This window comes from Perca fluviatilis, chromosome 6 (genome assembly GCF_010015445.1).
Source record: "Perca fluviatilis chromosome 6, GENO_Pfluv_1.0, whole genome shotgun sequence".
Taxonomy (NCBI): Eukaryota; Metazoa; Chordata; class Actinopteri; order Perciformes; family Percidae; genus Perca; species Perca fluviatilis.
This window is the reverse complement of record NC_053117.1, coordinates 16,049,398-16,074,229: the sequence shown is the minus strand read 5'-3', so window position 1 is coordinate 16,074,229 and position 24,832 is coordinate 16,049,398. Positions and strand designations below refer to the sequence as shown.

Sequence of the window (24,832 nt, the reverse complement as noted above, 5' to 3'; positions counted from 1 at the left end):
GGAGCAGCGGATAGGAGGGAAGGGAAACAGTTGAGCGAGCTGAAAAAAATAACCAATGTTTACAAGCACTGTCTGTGAACAAATAGCTTTTCTACATTATCACTGCTCAAATACAGCAATGCATCATATGTCTTTAACATGTGATCACCATCAAGCTCATCTCCTGTCTTCATATAGTTTTCAACGCAACACTTCCTGACTCATTCAGAGCTGTTGTGTTTGTGCCACAAGCTGGCTGAGCTGACTGGCTTGCTGTTTGGCTCTTGTTGGTGACATGGGCAGTGAAAATAAGCAGAAAATCTAACTGTTCCATATCAAGGAATATTTTTACTGCTGCTAATGTGACTTAAATACCTTGTTCCACAGCTGAGTGGGCTAGCACCTGCTGCAAGCGAAAGCTAGCCTATTACAGCTCAGTACAGAGCTGTTGCTAATTTTCTGATTCAATTAGCATGCCTCAGAGCTTTCCAGTCTAATTGCAAACTACTTCACAGTTACCTCTCTGATTAATCGCTGCCCATCTGCGAGCCATTGCACGCAGAACTTGGTGGAACAAATTTGTGTATTCTCAAACATCAGCTGCACCACCTCGAGCTGTTAAACAGGCTTCTATCTAAAATGGTCACTAAGTGGCCCTTATATCTGACTTATGCCCTGGCTGGTCCCATAGAACTGTGTATTGTGCAAGACTCAAAGACCACATCCCAATGTTCTGCAAATGTTGCTAGAAAGTTTCCACGATGTCAGGAAACAAAGTGAGACTGGCTCTTGCTGCTCACAACATAGAGTAGACAGACAAATAGAGAAAGCTATGGATCACATGTTACAGTGAATCCAGTGAAGAATTCACATTTGTGAAACTGAAAGGTCAGTCTGAGAAAGGAAGTGCAAAGTCTGCCAGGTAGTTGGTTTTAGAAGCCACCCCCAGTTTAGGCAAAGTTTCAAAAAAGATGGTCTCAAAATGTAAGAGGCTATCTGGGATTCAACATATGACTATTGCATCTGTCACAGGAAGCAGCATCATCGTGTTGTACTGAGACAAAAGGCAGTGAACAGCAAACCCAACCCAAACACAATGAAATCTCACTAGCACACTGATCCACTGATAGCCCCAACCTTAACAAAAACATAATGAAGAAAAGAACAGGAAAAGTTATTTCCTTGCAGCTGTGCAATTTAAAAAAAAAATCTTTGGAGTACATGTGAGGGCTACACAAGATAGAGAAAGTATCAATTTATTGGACATGGAGAAAAAAGTTACGATGGACAGGTCATAACTAATCATAAATAAATGCCAGGCTTTTTTTAACCACAACTATTTCAGCTGTGATAACAAAAATAATACCTGTCCAATATGAATTACAATGTATACTATTCTAATCCACGGACAAAAATCACAACAAAAAGCATGAATGTGTATGAGAACACTATATGCAGCTGCTTCACAGTCTCCATGCAATGGGAAAGTGTTTTGAGCATGTGGTCAATGCTAATTAAAGTTGCTGTAACTCTGTATTTGTATAATTTCTTGTTGGTGGATGAGTTTAAAATATTGCAAGGGATAAATGGACCTTGTTAAAGCTTAAACAAAGCACAGTAACAGGGGAACATGAGCTCTGGCTTCATAAAACACCACTACTGTGATATTGCAGCTCTTGATGTTTTTATGTCTCTACATAAAAAATAAAAAAACTTGGGGTTTAAATTTAAAATGTAATATTAAAAACACTGTTGCCCATTGCTGTCTCAAAATGTTGCCTTTGTATCATTTAATTTACTGGACCAAATGCTGAAGCCTTGCACCTGCAGCCCTGGTAGCCCCAAGGCATTCTCAGTGGATCAACATTGACTGACCCGATACTCAATTTTTCCTAACCTCCCCGAACTGAAGGACCCAGGACGGTGTAGTCTAGACCTGGAGGTCATAACCCTCTTCGAGACCCACCACCTCTCCCACTAAACCAGATCAATAGCTCTGTGTTGTCTGGGCTGTCAGCCAGTGTTTACTTGTGTTGACCTCGGGAGCTCATGAAGAGCAGCGTAGGACAGATGACAGCAGAAACAGAGTAAAGCACCATGGCGGAGAAGATGAGGGCAGACAGTGGACAAGCTGCAGGGAGAAGGGCAGAGACACTGCTATCAAAGAAGAAAGGAACAGTGTCGGAGAGGAGAAAAGAGAAGGGTAACGACTGTTCAGGAAAGAGCAAGTACACCAAAATCAAAGAGAAAGGAGTGGAGCAGAAGTGAGCCCAGAGCTTTGACAAAGAGAGGGAGCAGGAAGATGGTTAAAGGAGTGTAGCTTGGGTCAGAGGTAAGGCTGAGGGATCTCAGGTTATCATATCAGTTAGTCAGCTAGAGACTTCCAGCTATCATAGCCAGGGCACACTGCTCTCAATCCCACACAAGCCTCTTCTCTGTTCTCCAACCCAGCCCTATTGACAAATCTAAAACCAAGGTCACAATGGTGTTTACACAGCCTTTGGCCCAAATTACATCATCCAAACGCTGGCCCGCTGAATGCATCACACTGTCACTGAGAGCAAATGACCTGGCAGGCTGCCGTCACGCTGAAAGAGGAGAAACAGAGAGAACGAGAGAGACAACCGGGGGGGGTGGAGTCAGATTAAGAGGAAACATTCTGACAAAAAAATAATAATAACAACATGAAAAAGGATGGCACAAGAGCTTGGCATGTAGAAACTTATTGGGGTGTTCAATTTGTGCCATTGACAAAAAAAAAATTCAATGCTCCCAAACACACACACACAATATTATTGTCCTTCTGTCTGTGGCAGTGTTTTCCCCTCATGAGTCTACACACTAAACACCAAGGGAGCATAATGCATATTGTTGCTGGCTCCCAATAATGATGCATAACCCGGTGGCTGCACAGGAATATAATACCAATATGTCAGGTCTCTGATTTGGCCACAATTTGCATGGTTATAATAGCTTATCGACTGGCTCAAGGTTGAGCAGGGCCAGGCGGCTTCACTGTAATGACTGGCCGTGTGCCTCCGACAGTTTATTTCAAGCTTCTGTGGCTCAGTCACCCGGCCCCCTATCTCGTCAATACCCAATCTTGATCCCAATATCTGCATCCTGACAAAGTCTGCACAAACACATTGCCAACAACCTCACCTCCACAGTCCCATTCAAACCAGTGTTTTATTTTTCTTTAAATTATTCTTGTATCATACAAGCATTTCCCATGGAGATCAATACAGGTGCAATTCATTAGGGCTCCCAAAATCTGCTTGTCTGCAAGCATTTGCCCATATAACAGCTATCGACTCTTCCAGGTTTGGCCGGGTGCCCATCTTGTTCAATGTCTGTGCAGCAGCACAGAACAGGCGAGCTCCAGAAGCTGAAACAAACTTTTTGAAATTAAATCTATGGATTTTTTTTTGAAACAAGAAAGAAAAAAAAGGCGGGTATATGAACTCTAAAAACAAGCATTTGTATTTATAATTGTATTATTTGAAGTGATCCACAAACTATTTTACAACTACTTTTTTACTACTGCTATCCACAAATGATTTAACTGAAATTAAGAAATCACAAAATGTCAGCATCTAAAAATAATTTTACCTGAGAGAGGAAAATGAAACAAAGTACTGAGAAATGAGGAAAATCGAGAGAAGAGGGACATGTGCAAAGGTTTAAAACAAACAAGATGGTTGAATATCTGCCAAAGAAAGATGGAAAAGAAAGAGATGGATAGCAGCACAGAAGTGAGGAAAAGGACAGAGATTTGTCTTCATAGAGTACTCCGTGAGTTTGTCGCTGAAGTCCTTTCCTTCCCGACAGACTACTTGACAGCGTTATTGCTCCAACACTAACATTCTCGTAAGGGCACCACCTTGAGAGAAAGTCCTCAAGTGTAGGGGAAGGAGGTCAAACAACAAGAGAAACCCTGCGATCCCTGCTCTTCCACTTTGAGGCCTGTGATAGCTATTCATAAAATAAACACAACCTGTTCAAAACTTACTTGCACAACATTTGTGCTGCATTGTACAAGTGTACAATTTCTGCAATAATCCCATTCTGTTGAAAATCTTTATGCAAATGTTATAAACCAAACATTTACACCAAGATCAATTAAAGCTCATAAACATATTGCAAATTGTAAGTTAAAATATAAAGGGTTTTCACCTAGATTTCCACAGTAAAAATGTGACAACAGAAATAATGGGTTGTGTTGGTGATCTGCCTTTTCACATCATTATCAGTATTATCTCATTGATTATCTGTTTAAACATCACTTACCTTTTGACACTCAACCATGTCTAACAAGGGAAATCCCAATTACCAGTCACATGATAGCACAACCCAAATCTTCCCTTTTGTAGAACGCAACTCTCAGGTATTTGACAAAAACACATCTCACCTGTAGTTTTTCGTTTGAACATCAGAAAAAAATAAAATTGTTTCAAGATTTTTGTTTTGATCAAGAGGTGAATGATAGATTGCACTGCATTAAAAAAAAGAAGAAAAAAAGCCCCAAAAGCATCCCACTAGTTGTCTGATCACAAACCTATCCCATTGCTTTGACAAATCAATTTAGAAACATCTCTGTTTTGGCTGTTGTGAAGCCATTTGCAAAATACAAAGGAGGAGGAGGGGGGTTAGAGGGAGAAGAAAGGGATAAATCAAAAGGGGTGGTGGAAACAGGCAAACAGTGGTCCTCGGTCGAGAGGTCAGAGGGAAGGCAGTGCGGCCATGCCCACTGTGGGCACTCAGCTGGAACTAAATGTGGACGCTGAGACGCCAACTTTTGGAGCCCTGCCAAGGACCTCTCCCCCTGCTGCGCTTTCTCTCTCTTGCCCGAGACTCAACAATGAGTGGGAACTCAATGCCTCCCGCCCCACAACCCCACTCCACCTGCCCCCCACCCCCAACACACTACATCCCCCTACCCCATTTGCACTCATTCAGTCATTCGGCTTAACATGTTCATTACGGCAAGTGCAGGGACGGTACTACGGAGGAAGATCACTGAAGGAATGGAAAGTGAAGGACGAAGGGGTGAACTTTAGAACCCTGATAGCGTTGTTACCAAAAATACTACACTTATTTATATTTCTACAACCAGGGGCGTAGCACAAAATTCTGGGCCCTGTAGAAAGGCATCTTCTATGGGCTCCTCCCCGCATCCACAGCTATTCATTCTAGCATCTTTTTGGGCCCTCCTCATCTGAGGGCCCTGGGTACTCAGTACCCTTTTCCCCCCTAGTTCGACGCCCCTGTCTACACTCCTCTGGGTGATTTTGTGGTTATGGCCCTGTGTGTGTGTGTGTGTGTGTGTGTGTGTGTGTGTGTGTGTGTTTGTGCAGGACCACCCTCTCTGGGATGTGTGGGAGAGACAATGGAGCCAGTGAGCTAGTCCAAACAGCTGTGAGTGTGCTGGGTGTCATACCGCCTCCATGCACACATGCACACATGCATACACACACTCACCATCTGTGAACACCAACACATGACAGAGCAAATAGGATTACAGTATGGAGAAAGACAAGGAGGATGATCCAAACACCATGATAGCATTTCCAAGACGGGACGTGGATGGGGCAGGTCATGGAGCGGCTAGGTGGGGGCGGGTGGGCTGGGCTGAGAGGTTTACCAGGGGGAAGGGGCAGGGGCTTAGCTGGTCATAGGTCAGACCTACAGTGCAGCGATCTAATGGCGGTCTGGTTTGTGCACCACAGCTTAGCTCATTTTTCGAACAAACAAGATACAGAAACTAGGCCAGGATTCAAGAGATGAAAAGCACCACAAATAGCACGCGGGATGAATGAAATGCACCAAAGTTCACATAGTTCAAACCTTTTTTTGCAGTAGAACCTTGTTTATCGTAACTCCTCAGAGTCTTAAGTATTTGATACGTAAGAACACAGAGAAATTCCTGATTAAAAGTTATAAAATACAAGGCTGTGCCTTTTAATTTATAGCTCATATGAATCAATACTGCTTATGTTCTACGAGGTATTTATGAGGTTTTATTTTAAGACTAAAGCTGTTGTGATTATGTCTCCAAAGGGTTAGTGGCAATTTTAGAGGGTTGGTGAGCTTTTAGCCCCTGCTGTGTGAAGGTTACAGGCTAACATCAGACATAAACCTTATGACATGGTCAACATAACAAACACTGAGTGTCAGCTACGATTAGACCCTTGGGATAAATCCTTGGTGTACCCCTGTCATTCGAGAGAAACATTTTCATATCACTTTATTATCATGTGATTTGTTGACTTATATTCAATGCATTAAAAGAGATTATGGGAGGATTAGAGGTATTTTAAGGAACCAGGAATGAATGCACAGTGACCCTCACATGCATGCATCCATACACACACATACGTTCGTACAGAAAATACACCAAGCTTGCCATATATTAAAGAGATTACAGTGTGATTTCCAGAATTGTAGTACAAAACAATCAATTTCTCTCTCATCCATCCGTTCATCCATACATGCATTCATTTCTCTGTTGATTGGTTTGAGGGCTGTGACAGAAAAAGGTTGATCCTGGGGCCAGAGCAGGGCAGGAATGCCAAGCATGGGTTTAAGCTGTAAGGTAACATCTTTGTCAAAAGCCTCATCGTGTGTAAGACTAAATCTCTGAGTTGGGTCGGGTTGGGTAAGAACTACTGAGCCAATCTAATATGAACACATCCAGCGTGGTCTACAGGAGCCAGTCTGACATGTGACTGGCTGCGACACCTTAAGGTCAAAGGTCAAAACAGATTTCAGCAAATCTGAGCAGGCACGGCATGAGCTTATATTCAGGGAGGGGAGTGGGCATGGCTTGGCCTCCAACCCTTACCCGCTAAGACCCTTGAAGTTTTTTACCCTGACCTAGACTTGACTCCTTCATCTGGGATGTTAGCTATACTAATTACTGCCTGATAGCCGCCTGGTGCCAAATGCAATTCACTTCCCCCCGATTCTCCTCGACTCTGCTCCAACAACTGGTGCCAACCTCGCTTAGCACTCATGAAGTGTTGCGGACACAAAGTGCGAGCCCCCACCTTTCTTCTGCTCTGGCAATCTACCTCTTTTGTTTAGGGTTTTGTTATCTGGCCACATGTTGTTCAGAGGGCAGGGTTGGGGGCAAGGGGGAGCTGCACTATGTAACATCAGAAGGTCGGCTGGCATGCACTTTGAAAGAAGAAAAAAAAGCATTTCATAAGCCAAACAAAGGGGGATTAAAATGGCGCCGAAGATGGATTTGGAATTTGCGCCTCCGATTACTGACCCCACCCTTTTGCATCTCAAGCTGTCTCCTCTGTGCCTGGAGATTCTGTTGGAGTATGAACAAGGGACAAGGCAGGGTGGAGGTGGTTGGAATGAAGGCCAGAGCCACACAGCAGTCAGGTGACTTGGGCTCAAGGATAGGGAAGGGGAATCTCCCTCAGAAACAGGAGGCCTAATTTATTTTCTCTAGGCGCTAAGGCCCCCCTGTCCAACCTTGTGGCGCCCTCCGCTACCTGATCTGCATGTCTAGCACTTGGCCTTAGACCCCCTTGTGTGCCCTCTGGGCCACTCTCACATCTCACGGCAACAGCTAGTCATATCTGGGAAGCCAGAGCAGGCCCGATCAATGTGAGTTTGTCTGTGATTATCAGCAAGTGGGTGTGTATGTGTGTGTCCTTGTGTCTTTAGGGGTGTATCACTAAGTGTGTCTACATGTGTAGGGCTATCTCTGAGCATGTCCGTGTGCATTCTGTGAGTATGCGTTTAGTTTGTGTGTGTGTGTGTGTGTGTGTGTGTGTGTGTGTGTGTGTGTGTGTGTGTGTGTGTGTGTGTGTGTGTGTGTATACAGACAAGTGGCCTGTCCATGGTGATTAGATAGGAGCTGAGCCCTGCAGTAGGCGGTCATACTGGCTGACCAGCACACAGATGCAGATCCAGGGGGGAAAGCAGGAGTGGTGTTTTTCCGCTGGCTTTGTAGTTTAGCCCTGAGAGGCTCACAGAGGTGATAACCAGTCTGTCTCTAGGTCACCCAGATAACACGCCAGTACACACAGCATTCTTCTTCTTCTTGGGAGGATATACACACAAGTGTAGGTGAGTATCTGTAAGTGCAGGAATGCTTGCACACATATCTTCACCCAAGTAACAAAGCTCACACCACCAAACCACATCTCTAAACATGACCTGTCACACAGTTAGCTGGCCTCAGGGGAATTAAAGCAAGTTTTGGTGAAGGATGGACAGAAAGTGACAAAAAAAATATAAACAGAAATGATATGACTAAACCAATGGACAAAACCTAAACTCCAGATATAGACAGAATATGTTCCCCATATAACAAGGTCCCAAAATGGGTTCCCTTGGCTTTAAATCATTTGAATTTGAGAGGCCACTTAAGACAAATTTGACATAAAATATAGGAAAATAATGTAGAGTAAAACAAGTGAGACTAACACAATTTTAAATTAGACCATTTAAAAATCAAGGCAATTGTTTACAGAGTGATTGGTTTGGTGGTAAAACAAACCCACCTAGTTGCACACTGGGAAAAACAAACTACGGTGCACTTTGTGACACATTTATCGCCCTGTTGCTTCCACTCAGTGCCAGACTGTTTTCAGAGCTGAAAAGTCAGCTGACACACAGGTCAAAGGTCACATGGTGCTGCCCAGAGCAGTGACAGGCCAGCGATGGTCAGAGGGTGTTGGTGGATAAACAAGAGAAGCGGGGAAAGAGGGTTGAGGATTACGAGCCATAGCATCAGTGAGGGATCAGCGCAGGCTATCTCATTACTCCCAGGCACAATAAGCACAACAACTCTCCAAGCACTTTATAATTGCTGCTTCCTACGCTACAAACAAGCTGTGTTTATTACCCCCTTCTACTGCTTAGTGCTTTCACTGGGGAAAAAAATCATCCTCTAATTGCCACATTTCTCTAATACTAGCGCACATCGGTTTCACGGGCGGTTTGTCTCCTGTCCTGGAGATGGCTGGTTAATAAAGTTTTTATCTGTCAACATGGAGCACGGGGAGGATCCAAGGTCACTGCTGCATACTCAAAACCTGGCTGGACGTGGAATCTACGATCACTTTTGTTTACATAATTATATAAATAAGATGCAATTTTCTTTTCTCAGCAAAAAAATGGGAAAATAAACTGAGGCTGATTATGACTCAAGGACTTTCAAGGGTGATTTTTTTTTCTTTCATTTTCTAATCATCTCTTCGCATTGCAATTATGTGCATTCCAAATACATTCTTACAGATTCCATGTTTCTTCTTTTTTATTTCACAACAATCATATTAAATGTGCATTTCATTATAAACTAATTGTGCAGAACAGAAGAGAGAGGGTAAAGGTACTGCCACAACATATCAAAAAAGTTTAGTTAAACAGGAGCAGTGGGTTTAAACTCAAAGAAGAAAAATCTAAACCCTGCATTCTCACACACTTACAGTGTGCACACAGTGACATAGTCAATTGACTGGCTTTTGCAGATGTTGAATCTCAGCATGGGTTCTTCAATCTAGTAGTTTGGCATACACTGTGTGTGTGTGTATGTGTGTGTGTGTGTGTGTGTGTGTGTGTGTGTGTGTGTGTGTGTGTGTGTGTGTGTGTGTGTGTGTGTTAATTAACAGCTAAACCTTATGAACTGACCTCATGAACCCATAATAATAAGTCTCCATTTATAAAGAAACGTATAACAAGCCCAACAAAGCACAGTAGAAGATCAGTAGAGTAATAACAAAAAATGTAACGTGCACCTAATTACACACAATACACACTTCTGGGAGCCACAATCATAAAATCTAATTAAAAGTGAGGAGCAGCAGAATTCTGTTTGCACCACAATATAATTACCATGTCTGTATTTGGAGTCATTTTACAAATTGATCACCACTGTAGGTAAATTAAGATAAGATTGCACCTAAACTCCAATTGACCTGTTTGAAGGGAATACAAACCCAAAATTAGCAGTTTGTCTAATGCTACAAATCAACAAGTGTCAACAGCTTTAAATGTATAACTGGAATTAATGTATGCTGACAAAAATGGAATGTTTTGATAAACATGGATGTTGATAAATATCACTGCAAAGAAAAATAAATATCCATCAGTTTTTGTGGGTTTGTCTTCCTTCCTAGTCATTTAAGGTATATTGTACAGTCACATTCATGTTATTAATCTTGAATAAATTTGCTGTGAGCATTGAATTAGCTTATTCTTTTCTTTCTTTCTTTCTTTCTTGACAGTGTGAACTTATAAGGATTCATGATGACAATCATATGATTACTTAATAGATTAACCTCTCCCTGCTCTATTCTACTTTATCCCATCAACTAAGTTCACCTAGTAGCAGCCGTTGTAAACATTTACAATATATAGACTGAAATAGTATTATGTATGTCAGAAGTAGCCAAATGCATCCATCAGTTAATGAAAATGAAATGTTTAAAAAATTTAAAAAATTAAAATCCAGCAATGGGGAGCAAACGTGCTGCTATTAAGGTGTTGGGTTCCCTATTTAGCTTGGTAATCCTCTCATCTTCTCACAGACAAGGTCAATTCCAATAATGATGATAAGTATAATCAGAGGGGTGTTGCTACATGGACAGCATTGCTGTTACACTTGCTGGGTGGCAACTTATGCTTTGTTAATGAGGCCACAGTGATACTGGTAGACTTTAGGATGAAGGTGATTGCTAAGAGTTATAATGCTAGCAGTGGTTAGGATTTGCCGTGCCCCACTGAGGCTTATTGGATTAATTCCACAATAGGGAATGCACCTAGGATCGGTCTACAGCCACAAGAACTCAGCATGTTATTAAGGTTTTTCCTGCTTTTTGACTAAACCACAATGTGGTACCAACTGTAGAATCCCATACAGCCACTGATGACCAAGAATACTCGGTTTTCATCCCCGTCTTTACACTTGATCCGGTAACCGTCAAATGTGGTATATGCACGCTTTGTGTGTTCTTTTTTCTAAGTGGTTCGCCACATGTCGAGGTCAGGGGTAAAGGCTGGGAGGATTAGAGCCTATATGGAGTCAATGAGAAGAGGCCATATGGGCAAATGAGATCCATGTCCGTGAAGCACTAATCTGGGGATGCCCTCTGAGTGACCAGGGATGGACACTATGCAGAGCGGCTCAGAGGCTTGGGGATTCAAAAGCAGCCTGTGACCTGCTCTACTGTAAACCTGTGCATTAGCTCCCCCATCTGACTCTGCATACTCAGAGAGCCTTCAACATGAAACCGATTAAAATACTATAGGAGTAAACAAATACAGTGCACTGTGCAACTGTATTGGTACCATTTATCCAACATTTACAGAGAACGTCCAGCAAGAAACATTAAGAAATGGTCACAATGTTAAGAATATGTACAGTAAAATTTGTTTCTCAAATGTTTCAACAATTCTCCCTGTCGTGAAGGAACTGTCGGGAATTGAAGCTGTTATCTATGTTCTCTTCAAAGCCACCAGACTCCACTGACAAAAACAGTAAGTTTACTTCGCAGAACACAGGAGTTGTTTAGGTTTTGGTGTGGTGTGACTTTGCTGTTTCAAAGAGCTAGTTTGGATTCACCAAAGTCACACAAACTAACCAATTGAGGTAGCAGTAGACCAGCCGTGTTATAGCCTATATAATATAACTTAAGAAATATATAGTTATTATCAGTCTGCTGAATAAAATGCTTGGTGTTTGCCCCACAGCAAGTAAAAGTAAAAAAAAGCATAAATAAAGCAGTAGGAGGTATGGCAAGAGAAAAAATAAAAGTGGAGATAACACGAGTAGGAGGGGGGGGGTATTTATTAGCGATACTGTCCCAGTGATTGGCTGCGAGGCGGGTAGCAGAAGGACAAATGGACAAATCTGAGGAGCTAATAAGAGTGAATACAGAACAGCCCTTGTGGGCAAATCTGGCACTAAGATGATAATGAGATTATAAAATCCCACTATATTGCAGCAAATTGTATAAGTGTTTCATTGAACCTTGTTGAACTTTCATTTATGCACGCCAGGCTCTTTCCCGTTTTGTCTCTCCCCTTTCTTCTTTTGATGATGGGTAGAGCAGGAGAAAGGCGGAGAGGATAAAATGCCTCCTGGATAGAGTTTACTTAGTACAGGGGTGAATTGAAGACCACAGACTGGGCTCTCCAGACACGCTTCTATTTAGCATAATCACAACAGTCTAAACTGTAAAGCAATAGTGCTCTGCATGTGAGACGTGATTATAAATCATCCTTGATATATGCACTCATCAAATAAACATATATAGCTATATAATATACTGTACTGCATATGCCCAGTAGTAAATATACCTCAAAGCCAACAGCACTAATGCTAACAAACCTGTATTGTGTTATTTTCCAGACATGTAACAGTTTTTAGAAGAACCTCTGTATGACAATTTAATTGTAATCTACACTAAACAACACTTAACAAAGTTAAAAAGCAATTACAAAAAAAAAAAAGCATCATTGTTGCTTAGCCCCCAGTTTGCTTAAAATTTAAAAGATTGCTGGAAATGATGTAAAGAAAGGGGTTTGGAAACAAAATGAAATTTAAAAAAACAAACAAAAAAGATGATGTGACTTTTTTCTGTAAAAGCCTTTTCACACTCACCATTAGACTCATCTTTTTGCTCTCTGTGTTTTACTTGATGGAATCTTAGGATCATGGAAGCTAGTCAATATGCTGAACTGCATACCACTCTATTGAGGTTGATTCCAATTGTTTTGGTGTAAATAATGCCTGTTGAAAATGAGATGCATTGGTGTCAAATACTGTTCAATCTGTGTATACTACCACAAATACTGCAAATAATAATACATTAAAAAAACTATTACTATTATGGTTACTGCTGCTAATAATGTAAATGGCTTCTTTTTTTTTTTAAATCAATTACTACTAAAGCAATATCTTCACATGACTCAAATGAGTTGTAAAGATAAGCTAATGCAAGAGTCAACATTTCTTGAACCTCACATCATGGGCGAAGAATTATATAGTGTTTAACTTTGACAAGCTTGTACAATTATTAGCCTGACGTATTGATCTACTTTATTCCCTGTCAGTTAAGACAAACAAATGGCAACACTCTTGTCTTGGACCTGTAGCAAGGGCTTGTCTATTGACTATGTCGGCATATCTTTGATTCTGATCTGGCTGAAGATTCATGTCCGACAGAAAGCAAAGTGCTGGAATAGATCAATAAACACAAACATTCCTCAAGAATTGAATCAAAGAATTGAATTAAAGTGGTCAAGCCTTTGATTCAAAGGAAATGTCCCTGAGAGGCGGCAACCTACATGATGGAACAGATTGCCCTGTCACCATTCAACAGCCTGACAATGGACTGGGGGCAGTGTCACAAAGTGAAGATTTGGCGGAGGAATCCATCAAGATTGGTTCAGATGTTTAATGATGATGGTTGCTGCAAAAGTTCCTAATGTAAGGCTACAGTCCCATTGGTTTATTTTCTTGGTGGTTGTTATCCCCTCAGGGTATTGAGACAGGCCTAAAAAACAAGCAATCTCAAATGTTATTTGATGCAGAGAAAACCCAATATTTCTGTCATGGCCTGAGCCATTTCATATAACAACCTAATCAGAAATCTATGCACATTTAAGGCCAAAGTGAAATATAAAAATGGTATTGCAATCTAGATTCTTTTCAAGAGGTTTTCATCTTAAAAGGTCCAATGTGTAGGAATTTCTCCCATCTAGCGTTGAGATCATATATCACAATCAACTCTCTCGCACCACGCAGTTCAAAGTACGTATTACAGCTACGGTAGCCTTCATGCTTCAAAAAGCCGGTCTCTTGCTCTTTTCAATATCCTTTTTCTTTTTCTGGCCAAAGAAGAAGACTCCTGTTCCTGAAATTTGGATTTTGAATACGTGTGGTCCTCCATGTTTCCTTCTTCAAACTTGCCGGGGCCGGGAAGCTACAATACCCATTAGCAGCATTAGCAGCACCTGCGAGTTTATCATGTGACAGCGAAAACGCGAAAGGCGGAGCAGTATGTCCTGTATGTCCCTTATCGGCTAACGTATTTCAAGATGGCGCATGAATATGGAGCGTCTACCCCAGTTCATGCGAATGCAAACGTAAAATTTCAAGCCAAAAGGAATACTTGGAATTGATGGTGGAGGTAAATATTCATGAAGTTTGTGAATGGGCAACACAGATTTTGATAATGAACAACTAAACACGTTACACACTGGACCTTTAAGCTTCAGCTTCAATATCATTCTTCATTTATGCTGAACTCTTGTGTCTTAATGTGTTTCCACGGGGATAAATAATCACAATCACACATCTTTAATCAGAGCTGAGAGAAATTAAGCTAAGGAACTTTTAAGTTGGCTAACAGATGTTTCCTTTCTTCCAGCTGTCATGACCTAAAACTTCTAAATCCACACCTCCACCACAACTCAGAATCCGATTTGTCAGAAAAACCATACAGATAAAAACTCAAGTAAAAGAAAACTAAAGCTAAGAGGGAAGATATTCAGTATTGTCAACACTCTCATTTGTTCATATCCTCTGTTTATCTCTTATACACCAGACTCTTGATATTGAGCCAAGGTACCACTCGAGCCAAGGCAGCTGAGAGTTAAATACATTGCAATCCGTTCTATTTCACAGGTGCTTCACAATATAACAGATCCTATATGTTTGTCCATTCATGTTCCCAGCATTCGGTACCCTGGCACTCGTGTCAAGAAGTGGACCACCAAAAGATGGCAACAACATTCAGACATCATGAACCAGATTTTGGCTTGGTTTGGATTTTACAAAAGTGGAAGTTTTTGGCTCACCTCTTAACACTCACTACCCCCTTATTCCCACAAACATAAAACTGTCTAAACACAGTTATGCAGGACCAAACAAGCTCCCTGTTCCCCAGCTGTAACACACCAATGTTCCAAATGTAATTAAAAAAATATGTATTATTTGATAGAGCAGCTGGAGAATGACAGGAAATAGGGGGAGAAAGAGAGGAGGGAGAGTTCGGGGGTTGGATTCGAACCCTGCCAAGGACTCAGCCTACATGGGGCGCTCGCTCTACCGTGTGAGCTTGAGGTCCTCCCTAATTCTTTATGTCTGTAGAACATTAAAAACATCAACACAAACGACAAAGCCTTTTCCAAATAAACACCAGCAGTGCATGACTGAACAATCTTTCGTTTTTTTTTCTTCTTCATCAAAATATAATCAGTGTACTAAGAATATGATAGTAATCGATAACCTTTTGTTTTTCTGCAAAGACATCAGACGGCAGGGCTTTTGAATTCTAAACGCATTTGTTAGCCTGTCAAAACAGGTTTACCTCCTTTAAGCGAGTTTACAGACTATGATCCACAGCCAAAAAGGGTCTCTGCCATGTCTGCCTTAACCTTCAGTTTGACATTTCCAGTTGTTATTTTTTTTATGTTTTCCAGCTCTAACATGGTGTAAAGCATAAGCTGTGATTCTAAAACTGTCACTTTTCTGTTGTCTTCAAATCAGGATATCCATAGAATAAAATAAATAAAACAGCTGGCTGAGATCTCCAATAAAGTCCAGCTGGTCATTGTAAAATCAAGCCGAAGGTCAAGAAAGATCGTTATGCTCTTGCTTCAAGTTGATGAAGATTTAGTTTCCAAGGAAATATAATGGCATAAAGCTTCAGCATCTAAATATGGCCTTCAGAGTCTCCGAAACAAAAATCACACAAGGAAAAAAAGAGGATTTAAGGGCGTTAAACTTGTGCAATCGGCCAATCACCACTGTTGTCTGAGATTTCCTCAGGGACTAAATAAAAATGATTTTTCAGAGATTGTCATTGTTTGACGGTTGGGTATCAAAAGGAATATTACGTAAATGGAACCAATACAAAGAGCACTCTGGAATCACTGCTCAACTAAGTTGGTATTCTGATCATTAAGTTGTAGTTTATGATATCAAAGTATAATCACAAATCAAGCCAAATTGTTATTCCATCTCACCAATCAGCACATTATCACTAGTTCCTTACAGATAACACCAATCCCAGACATCAGGGGTCTTTGGTCTCAGCATTTTCCACATTATTATGATATGGTCTGTCACAAATGTGACCCAGACAATAGCCCGATGCAACCTCAGTGAATCCAGGTCAGAGGTTAGGGTCCGGTTCACCAGAGTTTACTTGTCTATTTCCTGCAACACTAGCGCAACGTGTGCCGGTCAGGCTAAGAAAACACTGAAACACATATGTGAAAACACAGACACAAACACATTTTCATGTGATCTTCCATCGAGGCAGTGGACTTCCACCTTACCAAGCTGAAAAAACAGTGGTTGGAGGGGGTGAGGTTAATGTGAGTGGGCCTGAGTTTCCTCTTAAAGTGTTAACTAACACAAACATCAATCAGCCAGTGTGTGTGTGTGTGTGTGTGTGTCTGTGTCTGTGTGTGGTGAAGAGGTGCAGACATCTTAGAGGTGTTTCACAGTCAGCAGTGCGTGGATCAGGGAGGTGAGGGTTACAGTCAAGTCAAACCTTCACCAGGACAGAGCACATTTGCAATAAGAGCACGACAATGTGTGTGTGTATGTGTGTGCTCTGTATCAGCTTTTATTCTCAGGAAATCTTTTGTGTCTCTGTGGTATCTTGGTACATTAATAACACTGAGCCACAGAAGTATGAGCCTTAGGTAAAGAAGAAAGGCAGAGTGACCTCCCGTGTCATTGCGCAGGAATTATTTCTCATTTCTATAACAATATTGCATCACTTTTCCAGCCAACTCCCCACTATTTTCATTCAAGATAGAAAAATCAAGAAATCCTTTCAACAAAACCCTCACTTTTAATTATGGAAAGCCTAGTAGGAACGCAAGAAAGGTAGGCACATCGAAAAATAACATACAGTAGCGTATTTATGTTGTGAAAGAAAATGAAAGTGAGTTTCTTTCTGCAGTCCATTAGGGTTAATTACAGCCTTGTGTTGGGATGCTTGTAACAGAGCAGGGTTGGTAATTAAAGTACAGGTAAGACATTAACTTACTTTTGTTAGCCATTAATCAGTGTTTACCTTCAGAGAGCTCTCCCTTTGTAATTAATAATCAGCTTGGACAATGAGTAATCACCCAAGAGGAAGTTGTGCGTACATGTGTGTGTCTGCGCTTATGTACGTGTGTGGTATTAGCAAAGGGGGTTTTCCCAACTTTGAAATAGCATCTTTACTGATCAAACAACCATCTCACCAGAAAAAAAGGGTAAAATAAACTAAGCAACAAAAACAGAAGAGCCCTTACAAGAAAAATAAGTGTAAGACGAAAAAGAAGTGTTTTCCTGTCTTTTCATCCATTTTTTTTCTCGTCACCCTTATTCTCTCCCATCTTGCGTTCATCCTTCTCTTGGCATCTAAACGGCAGTGTAGGTTTGGAATGATTACATCTTGGGAAGGCCTCAGCAATCCCACTTAACCAGCACCCCACTCCCAGACTTATTTCTCTGTCGGTCTTGTAGTTGCTACACACCCACAAACCCACAAACCCACAAACCCACACCCACCCACACACACCCACACACACCCACACACACACACACACACACACACACACACACACACACACACACACACACACACACACACACACACACACACACACACAAAGGAGCTTTTCCAGCAGGAGATTGGTTCCACTTTATCTGCATATTTAGCCTGTGTTCGGCATGCTCCTTACTGATAAAATTCTGCTAGTGTGCCAAGCCACTGCCAAACGCCAGACCAATGACCTTCTAGGGGGAACAAATTCCTTTTTGCAAGATGGAAAAAAAAGAATGGAGTAAAAATAACAAAGATTAAGACAAAAAATAAATAATGAAAGGGAGGGAAGCTAGCTAGTCAATTGCGGAGGAAATGGGTCCAGGTTTTATCGCATATTAAAACAAGAAATTGAGACATTAGCGGACTTCCCTGCTATGCGTTACTCTCCCTCTCTCTCTGGGTCCTTCAAGCCCAGTCAGAGTGCCATGCTGGTATAACGGCTTTGCTTCACAGATGATTAGGAATAACAGACAAGCTCTGCCTCCACTTCTCCCTACCTTCTTCTGCCAAGAGTCTACCAGCATGGAAAACACAATCATCATATCATCACTGCTCCACACAGTGAGGCAAAACGCAAGCGGAGGAGGAAGGAGACAGATGTATAGCGAAAGTCAGATGAGGAAGAAGAGTAAGGAGAGAAGAACAGACACAGGGACACAAAGGGAGCAACGGTAAGACTTGTCCTTCAAACAGTTCTCCCATCATGCTGCCTGACCAGCCCCAGTGCCCGTATTTAAGTCCACATCCAATACTTTTCCAGCCTTAAAACATCTTAGTGTGTGTGTGTGTGTGTGTGTGTGTGTGTTTGATCACATGCCATTCTCCACAGTAGTGTCGGGAGTCGCCCCGGGCCAAGCTCAGTCTGGCTCCACACAAGAGCGGTGGTTCACACTGTGATGTGCGTGTCTGCATATGTGCATGTGCGTGCGTGACGACAAGGATTCACCGGTCTACACACACACACACACACACACACACACACACACACACACACACACACACACACACACACACACACACACACACACCATAGCAACCCAGGCAACAGCAGTCTTGGTAGCAGAAGAGGTGACTGTTGGGAGCTGTATGTGTGTTGATTGAAGTGCTGAGCCACGATGCCCTGACAACCTTCCCTCAACCTTCTCTCAACCTCGTCACCTCTGTTGCTCTGCTGTGACTCTCACCACAATGGCTGCTGCCTGTGAACCTGCCAGGCTGCCAAGGACACAAAGGGCGACTAAAACAACCTTTGACATCAGAAGCTGCCACAAAAAGACCAGAGACAAGCAGAGTTGGCAGATCTGTTAACAGGCCAGGGACTCGTATCTATTCAGCTTGGTTAAAGTAGCAAAAGTCAATAGAGCACAAGTCAATAGTGCATACATACAGATGGATGCTGTGTCAAACAGGTCTGTTATAGGACAATGCCAGGCATGCCAACGGTTTTAAAAAAAAAATCGTCCGTGATATCTTGGCTCAAAGGTTGCTGTCTTTTGACCGAAAGCAGCCACTGAGAAGAAATGTAAAACACCAAGTTAAAAAAAAAACTGACATTTGAACATGAAGTACAGTATGGGTTTTGCAATGAAGACTAGATGACATTTCAATGAGCTGATTCACTGGTAGATGTTAAGGCCTCCCACCCACACAGCTTAATTTGGAACATGGTGTTTTAGTGGCCGAGATGAGATAGCAGTGTTGGAGATGTGTTCACTAACACGTGGAGCGTGTGTAAGATGACCTATACATTCACAGAGGGGCTTTGAAGAGAATGAAATCACCACCAGATGATGGAAATAAGTGATGAGACAAGGATGTGAGTGTGTTTGTATGTGTGTACACATGTAACAATCCATACTTAGGTGCATTAAATACTTATGATATATTATTTCCTGTTAAGACTGTCCTTTTGTTTCTCTCTGTGTGTGCGCCTGTGCATGCATGCCTGCATGTGTGTCACTCTTCAAACAACACTGCAATCATCATCTCTTATCAACGGTCATGTTGAGGATTACAGCTTTCATCCCTAATCCTACATTAAGGACACATTCTCATGATGGCCGTGACATCATCAAGGCCAGTCAACCACAGAGAGGGCACAGGGACAGGAAGCCAAACACCACAGGAGAGGATTAATGAATATAGGAGACAGAGTAGATGATGAAAAAAGAAAGAGGACGCGACAAAGAAGATGAAAATAGAAAGTAAATCAAACAGCACATTCCTGTAGCGTGTGTGTGAGACAGCCTCTGTTTCTGCGTGTATTTGTGTTTCAAGATAATCTGCCACTGCTTCAGTTTCTCTGACAATGATCCTTCTCAATCAGCCATACTAAGATCTCTGATCTACCCAACAGCCATACACACACACAAAAACAAATATCAGCATACATACCATGCTACACTGACTGAACTATTATAATCTGCTATAAGCCATTGATGCACTCAGAAAGTAAACAGTATGCAGCTATTTGCTATAAAATATTTGAACTTACCTACATTGTCACATCCTTTGTGACAAGTTGATATATTGTATCCACCGTACTCTCAGCTGGGACCAGGGATATTGTGTTTAATAAAACCACCTATTTGTCCATTTTCTTTTCTTCCAGAAAAGAGATTACTCCCATTTTTTAGGCTACATTTAAGGGACCTGTTCTAATGGTTTATGAACATTTTATTGATTTTGCAGTATATCTATGATTGTGAAAAAACTTATCCCACTATTTTAATTATTACTACATCACTGGTTGTAGTAAATCCTCAGTTTCTCAGTAATCCCAACTGCAGCTACCAACGTTACTACTTACAATTCAACTCTGATTCGATTTTTTTGCCTTTAACTGTCAAAAAGAAGAAAAGAAACTTGGCTTAGCTAACATTGACATAGCACCTATTGCCTACATGTGAAGCTCTGTTACATTTTGACCTACAATTTGTGTGCTAGCACTCTACTATTCAATTGTCTCTTGAAATGAATCAAGCCTAATTCCTTGTACAATTATTGTATTTGGAAACGGAAAGCCATCCAGATAATGCTGTAAGTATATATTGAGTAATAATGTTATAACTGCTGGCGTGTGTTTATACAGAGTTTGTTTAATACCTGCAGAGACTTGGGGGCAGTCTGGCAGCATGGGATCCAGTGGTGTGTCCAGGGGCTCTGGACTTGATACCCAGTTACAACAGTGCTGTGGGGAGAGGAGAAAACAAGCTGAGGACAGATTTCTCATCATATGTTGCTTCTACAAAGAATGTAATATTTATATATTTATGGCATGTGGAGGGTTTGAGAAATGAATAGGTGGCAACTAGCATCCTCCACTATTAGTCTCACACACACACACACACACACACACACACACACACACACACACACACACACACACACACACACACACACACACACACACACACACACACACACACACAGAAATACTCACATACGGAAATATAATAAGGGATTTGAATGTGTGTGTTTTTTTTCATCTTGATGCTTCAAATGTTGTTTTTTTTACTTTTTAAGTTTAATTAAAGAGATTTTAGAAAGAAAAAAACATGGAGAAAGAAAGTGATCAAAAATAGGGAGGCAACGGAGACAAAGAAAAGGGGGAAAGGTGCAGAGGGAAAGGTGAGAGATGATAATCAAGTAAGAGGTGTGTGTGTGTGTGTGTGTGTGTGTGTGTGTGTGTGTGTGTGTGTGTGTGTGTGTGTGTGTGTGTGTGTGTGTGTGTGTGTGTGTGTGTGTGTGTGGGTGGCTGAGCAAGGTGCGGGGAGAGAAAGAAAGAGAGAGACAGGAACAAGCAATTAAAAGCTCTGTGACATGTTGCTCAGACAGCTTGGCGTTTGTTTGTGGTAGAGAGATGAGGCCTTCTACCATGCTGGATCAGTGGTTGCCCTGGGGGAGGGTGTCTGCCCAGCTTGCTGACCCATAACCCCCTGCAAACACCCCTAGTCCTCTCAAACCCCCTGTGGTTGACAACTCTACTGTCAGAAAGAGGAGGAGACCTCTTTATCCATTTTTTGCTGTCTTCATCTTCCTGTCCGTGTGGTGCTCCATCTTTCTACCTACTAAGTTGTTTCAAACACATTAGGGTTTAACCACAATCACAATTAATGAACTAACCCATCAACTAACACCATCCACACTTCAAAGCAACTTACTACTCCTATGCTTTGAGTTTTCATTCTCTGGTTCGGCAGATGACAACATATCAAAGTGTGTTTTTCCTTTTTGACTGTGCAATGTGGATTGGAATGCTGTGGCTTGTAAGGCTAGTGCAAAAACAAGGGAAAAAGGTAGAGAGGGAAAGAGGGAGGCTGAGAAGGAATGCTCGGAGAAGACGTTCTGCAGATAAGATAAAAGTTCAATAGAAGAAAGAGAAAATGTAAAGAGATTAGAATGTGCAGCTGGCGTCCTTCTGAATCACTGCTTATCTGCCCTTGTTTACTTTCACCCTGGCCCCCTGACAGCCATTACAGTGTTGCACATGCTTGTGTGTACGTGTGCGCTTGTGTGTGTGGGACAGTGATTGCATTACGGGGGGTCTCCCACGAAGACGTGTAGCGTTGTGAACCTTTCAGACTCAAACACACACACCCACAAACACACTCACATTTTTGCCCTGAGCGACCCTGACTCCCAAGGCCCTGAAAGGGGAGGGACTGGATAGACAAACATATGAAATGTCTCCCACTTTAAACCCTCCAAAAAACACATACACTACATAAATGCAAAAAACTAAAAAACAAAACAGGGTGACATCACACTTCTACTCAGCTGTCATCCCTCAAGTTAACCCCCTCCACACAAACACACACTACTCCCAGATATGTTGATGTTTTTCTGTATGAATATCTAAAGGTACACTGGGACACTGAATATACTTGATGCATAATTGAGCCCCTCATGGCTGTTGCTTTTTTGTCTATATATTTTTCTGAGGTTTCTTTTCTGTTACTGTCTGCCTGACATTTGAAAAATATAGAAACTCATTGCGAGAGACGATCATGATGAAACATCTGGCCCATGTATGCAAATCCTTACCAAATATCAACAAGTAAACAAAATTCAGTTGGGAAATGTGTAACAAAAAGGTCAGTTATTAAAATAAAGTTTGGCCCATGTGTGATCCATTCCTGTCCAATCAAAGCAAATAAAAATCAACTGAAGCACAAACTGAATCTGCCTTTTAAATAGTAGAAATGCCCATTCACTCTTTTCCCCCAGTAATTTCTTCAGCCCTGTCAATCACAAGTGCTAGTCATATAAGGGGTATAGCATAAGGGGAGCCAAAGAGGGTTGACGAAAGATCGTCAGAGAGATGACAGGGAATAAAGGGAAGGAGGATGGGGGTTTAGTGTTGGGAGAAGATGACAAGTCATCTCGGTAAACAGTGGCATAGTGTGTATTTTTAGATCCTCTACTTTGCCCTAGATGTGCTCTCCTCTGAGCCTGGGCTTGAGGGCAGAGCGTTGTAGAGCGGCAAAGAAGCAGTGGGGCTCCTTGACTGCTACATCAAGTGTCTCATTGTATCTCCTTTAATTCATTTAGTCTGTCTGGAGGAAGATGTCAGCTGGGCTGTGGAGCAGTGGGCTGAAGGCGGGTGGAGAGAGGGGAAGGAGGGGAGTCTTTCAAAGGACCCTCCCCCTTCACCTCCATCTTTGCCACCAATGGAGGCAGGGAGGCCAGGGTTTGAATAGATTTGTCAACACATGGGCACACAAACTCTTGCATAAATGCACACACACACACACACACACACACACACACACACACACACACACACACACACACACACACACACACACACACACACACACACACACACACACACACACACACACACACACACACACACACACACACACACACACACAGCCCCAGTGCTGTGGGAGACCGCAGGCATAACAGCAGTCACATAAAGGCAAGGCCTGCTGGCTGGGATTAGAGAAGGGCGACGTGACAAAAGGATGGGACATCACATTGGCTGCCTCTAACGCATAGCATCATCACTTCAAGCAGCTCGTCCGCCGATCAATGGTGCCATTGAACTAAAGGCAGACAGAGAAACAAACATGTAAACAGATTTGACTCTCCTCCCACCTCTGCTGCTCTGTGCATGTGTGTCTGTGTGTGTGTTTGGATTTGTGCTGGATATGCACACATAGATGTACCCATGAGCACACACCTCAAGAAAGCAGAGTGCATATTGTTTCACCTAAATCGCATCACCAACATTATGCAGAAAGATCCTCTAGAAGATCTTTTAAAGTGGCGAGACAGAGACTAAAGCTAAGTGCTAAAGCTAACCATAAAGCTAAAAGTATGCTCTGAGGGTGTAAATGACAAACAGGCGTCATCTCTATCCCTCTACCTATGAGAGATGCTTTTGAGCTTTCTTTGTTATGTGTATATTTATGTGTGTGTGCGCGTGCGTGCGATCCATCACCTTCTGGCTTGTGCAAGTCAGAGTGTAAGCCAGCCTGCTTCTTTCACATAAACACACATGCACGCACGCACACAGAGTAATGGTCACAAAACACTGCACTCAGCCGATGGCAGGGTGATCTAATGGAGCCTTAACAGGGACCAAATAGGTCTCTCATAGGTGTCCGTATCCACTACACAGTAAGTGTCACAAGAATACACACATGGCTATGAGAAGCTGCCTAGGCCAAATTTAAATACTTCACTTGTACATACATATATACCAGTACAAAGCACTTGCATATACAATGCAGTCTCATGCATATACATACATATAAACATGCATATACATACAGTACAGGCCAAAAGTTTGGACACACCTTCTTTGGACACACGTTTCTTTATTTTCATGACTATTTACATTGTAGATTCTCACTGAAGGCATCACAACTATGAATGAAACACATATGGAATTATGTACTTAACAAAAAAGTGTGAAATAACTGAAAACATGTCTTATATTTTAGATTCCTCAAAGTAGCCACCCTTTGCCTTTTTTGATAACTCTGCAAACCCTTGGTGTTCTCTCAATGAGCTTCATGAGGTAGTCACCTGAAATGGTTTTCACTTCACAGGTGTGCTTTGTCAGGGTTAATTATTGGAATTGTTTCCCTTATTAATAAAAAAGCAAAGGATGGCTACTTTGAAGAATCTAAAATATAAGACATGTTTTCAGTTATTTCACACTTTTTAGTTAAGTACATAATTCCATATGTGTTCATTCATAGTTTTGATGCCTTCAGTGAGAATCTACAATGTAAATAGTCATGAAAATAAAAAGG

General features: G+C 41.8%; 1 protein-coding gene across 4 annotated transcripts in view; it reads right to left on the bottom strand.

The window, feature by feature from the left end:
* The window catches only part of fam172a (family with sequence similarity 172 member A), a 155,787-nt gene that overhangs the window by 25,255 nt on the left and 105,700 nt on the right, over positions 1–24,832 (bottom strand). For all 4 annotated transcript variants that reach the window (XM_039802845.1, XM_039802848.1, XM_039802849.1 and 1 more), the window contains one exon: positions 20,667–20,751. In XM_039802845.1, coding sequence (XP_039658779.1) covers positions 20,667–20,751 — 85 coding nt within the window. The remainder of the gene's footprint in view (positions 1–20,666; positions 20,752–24,832) is intronic.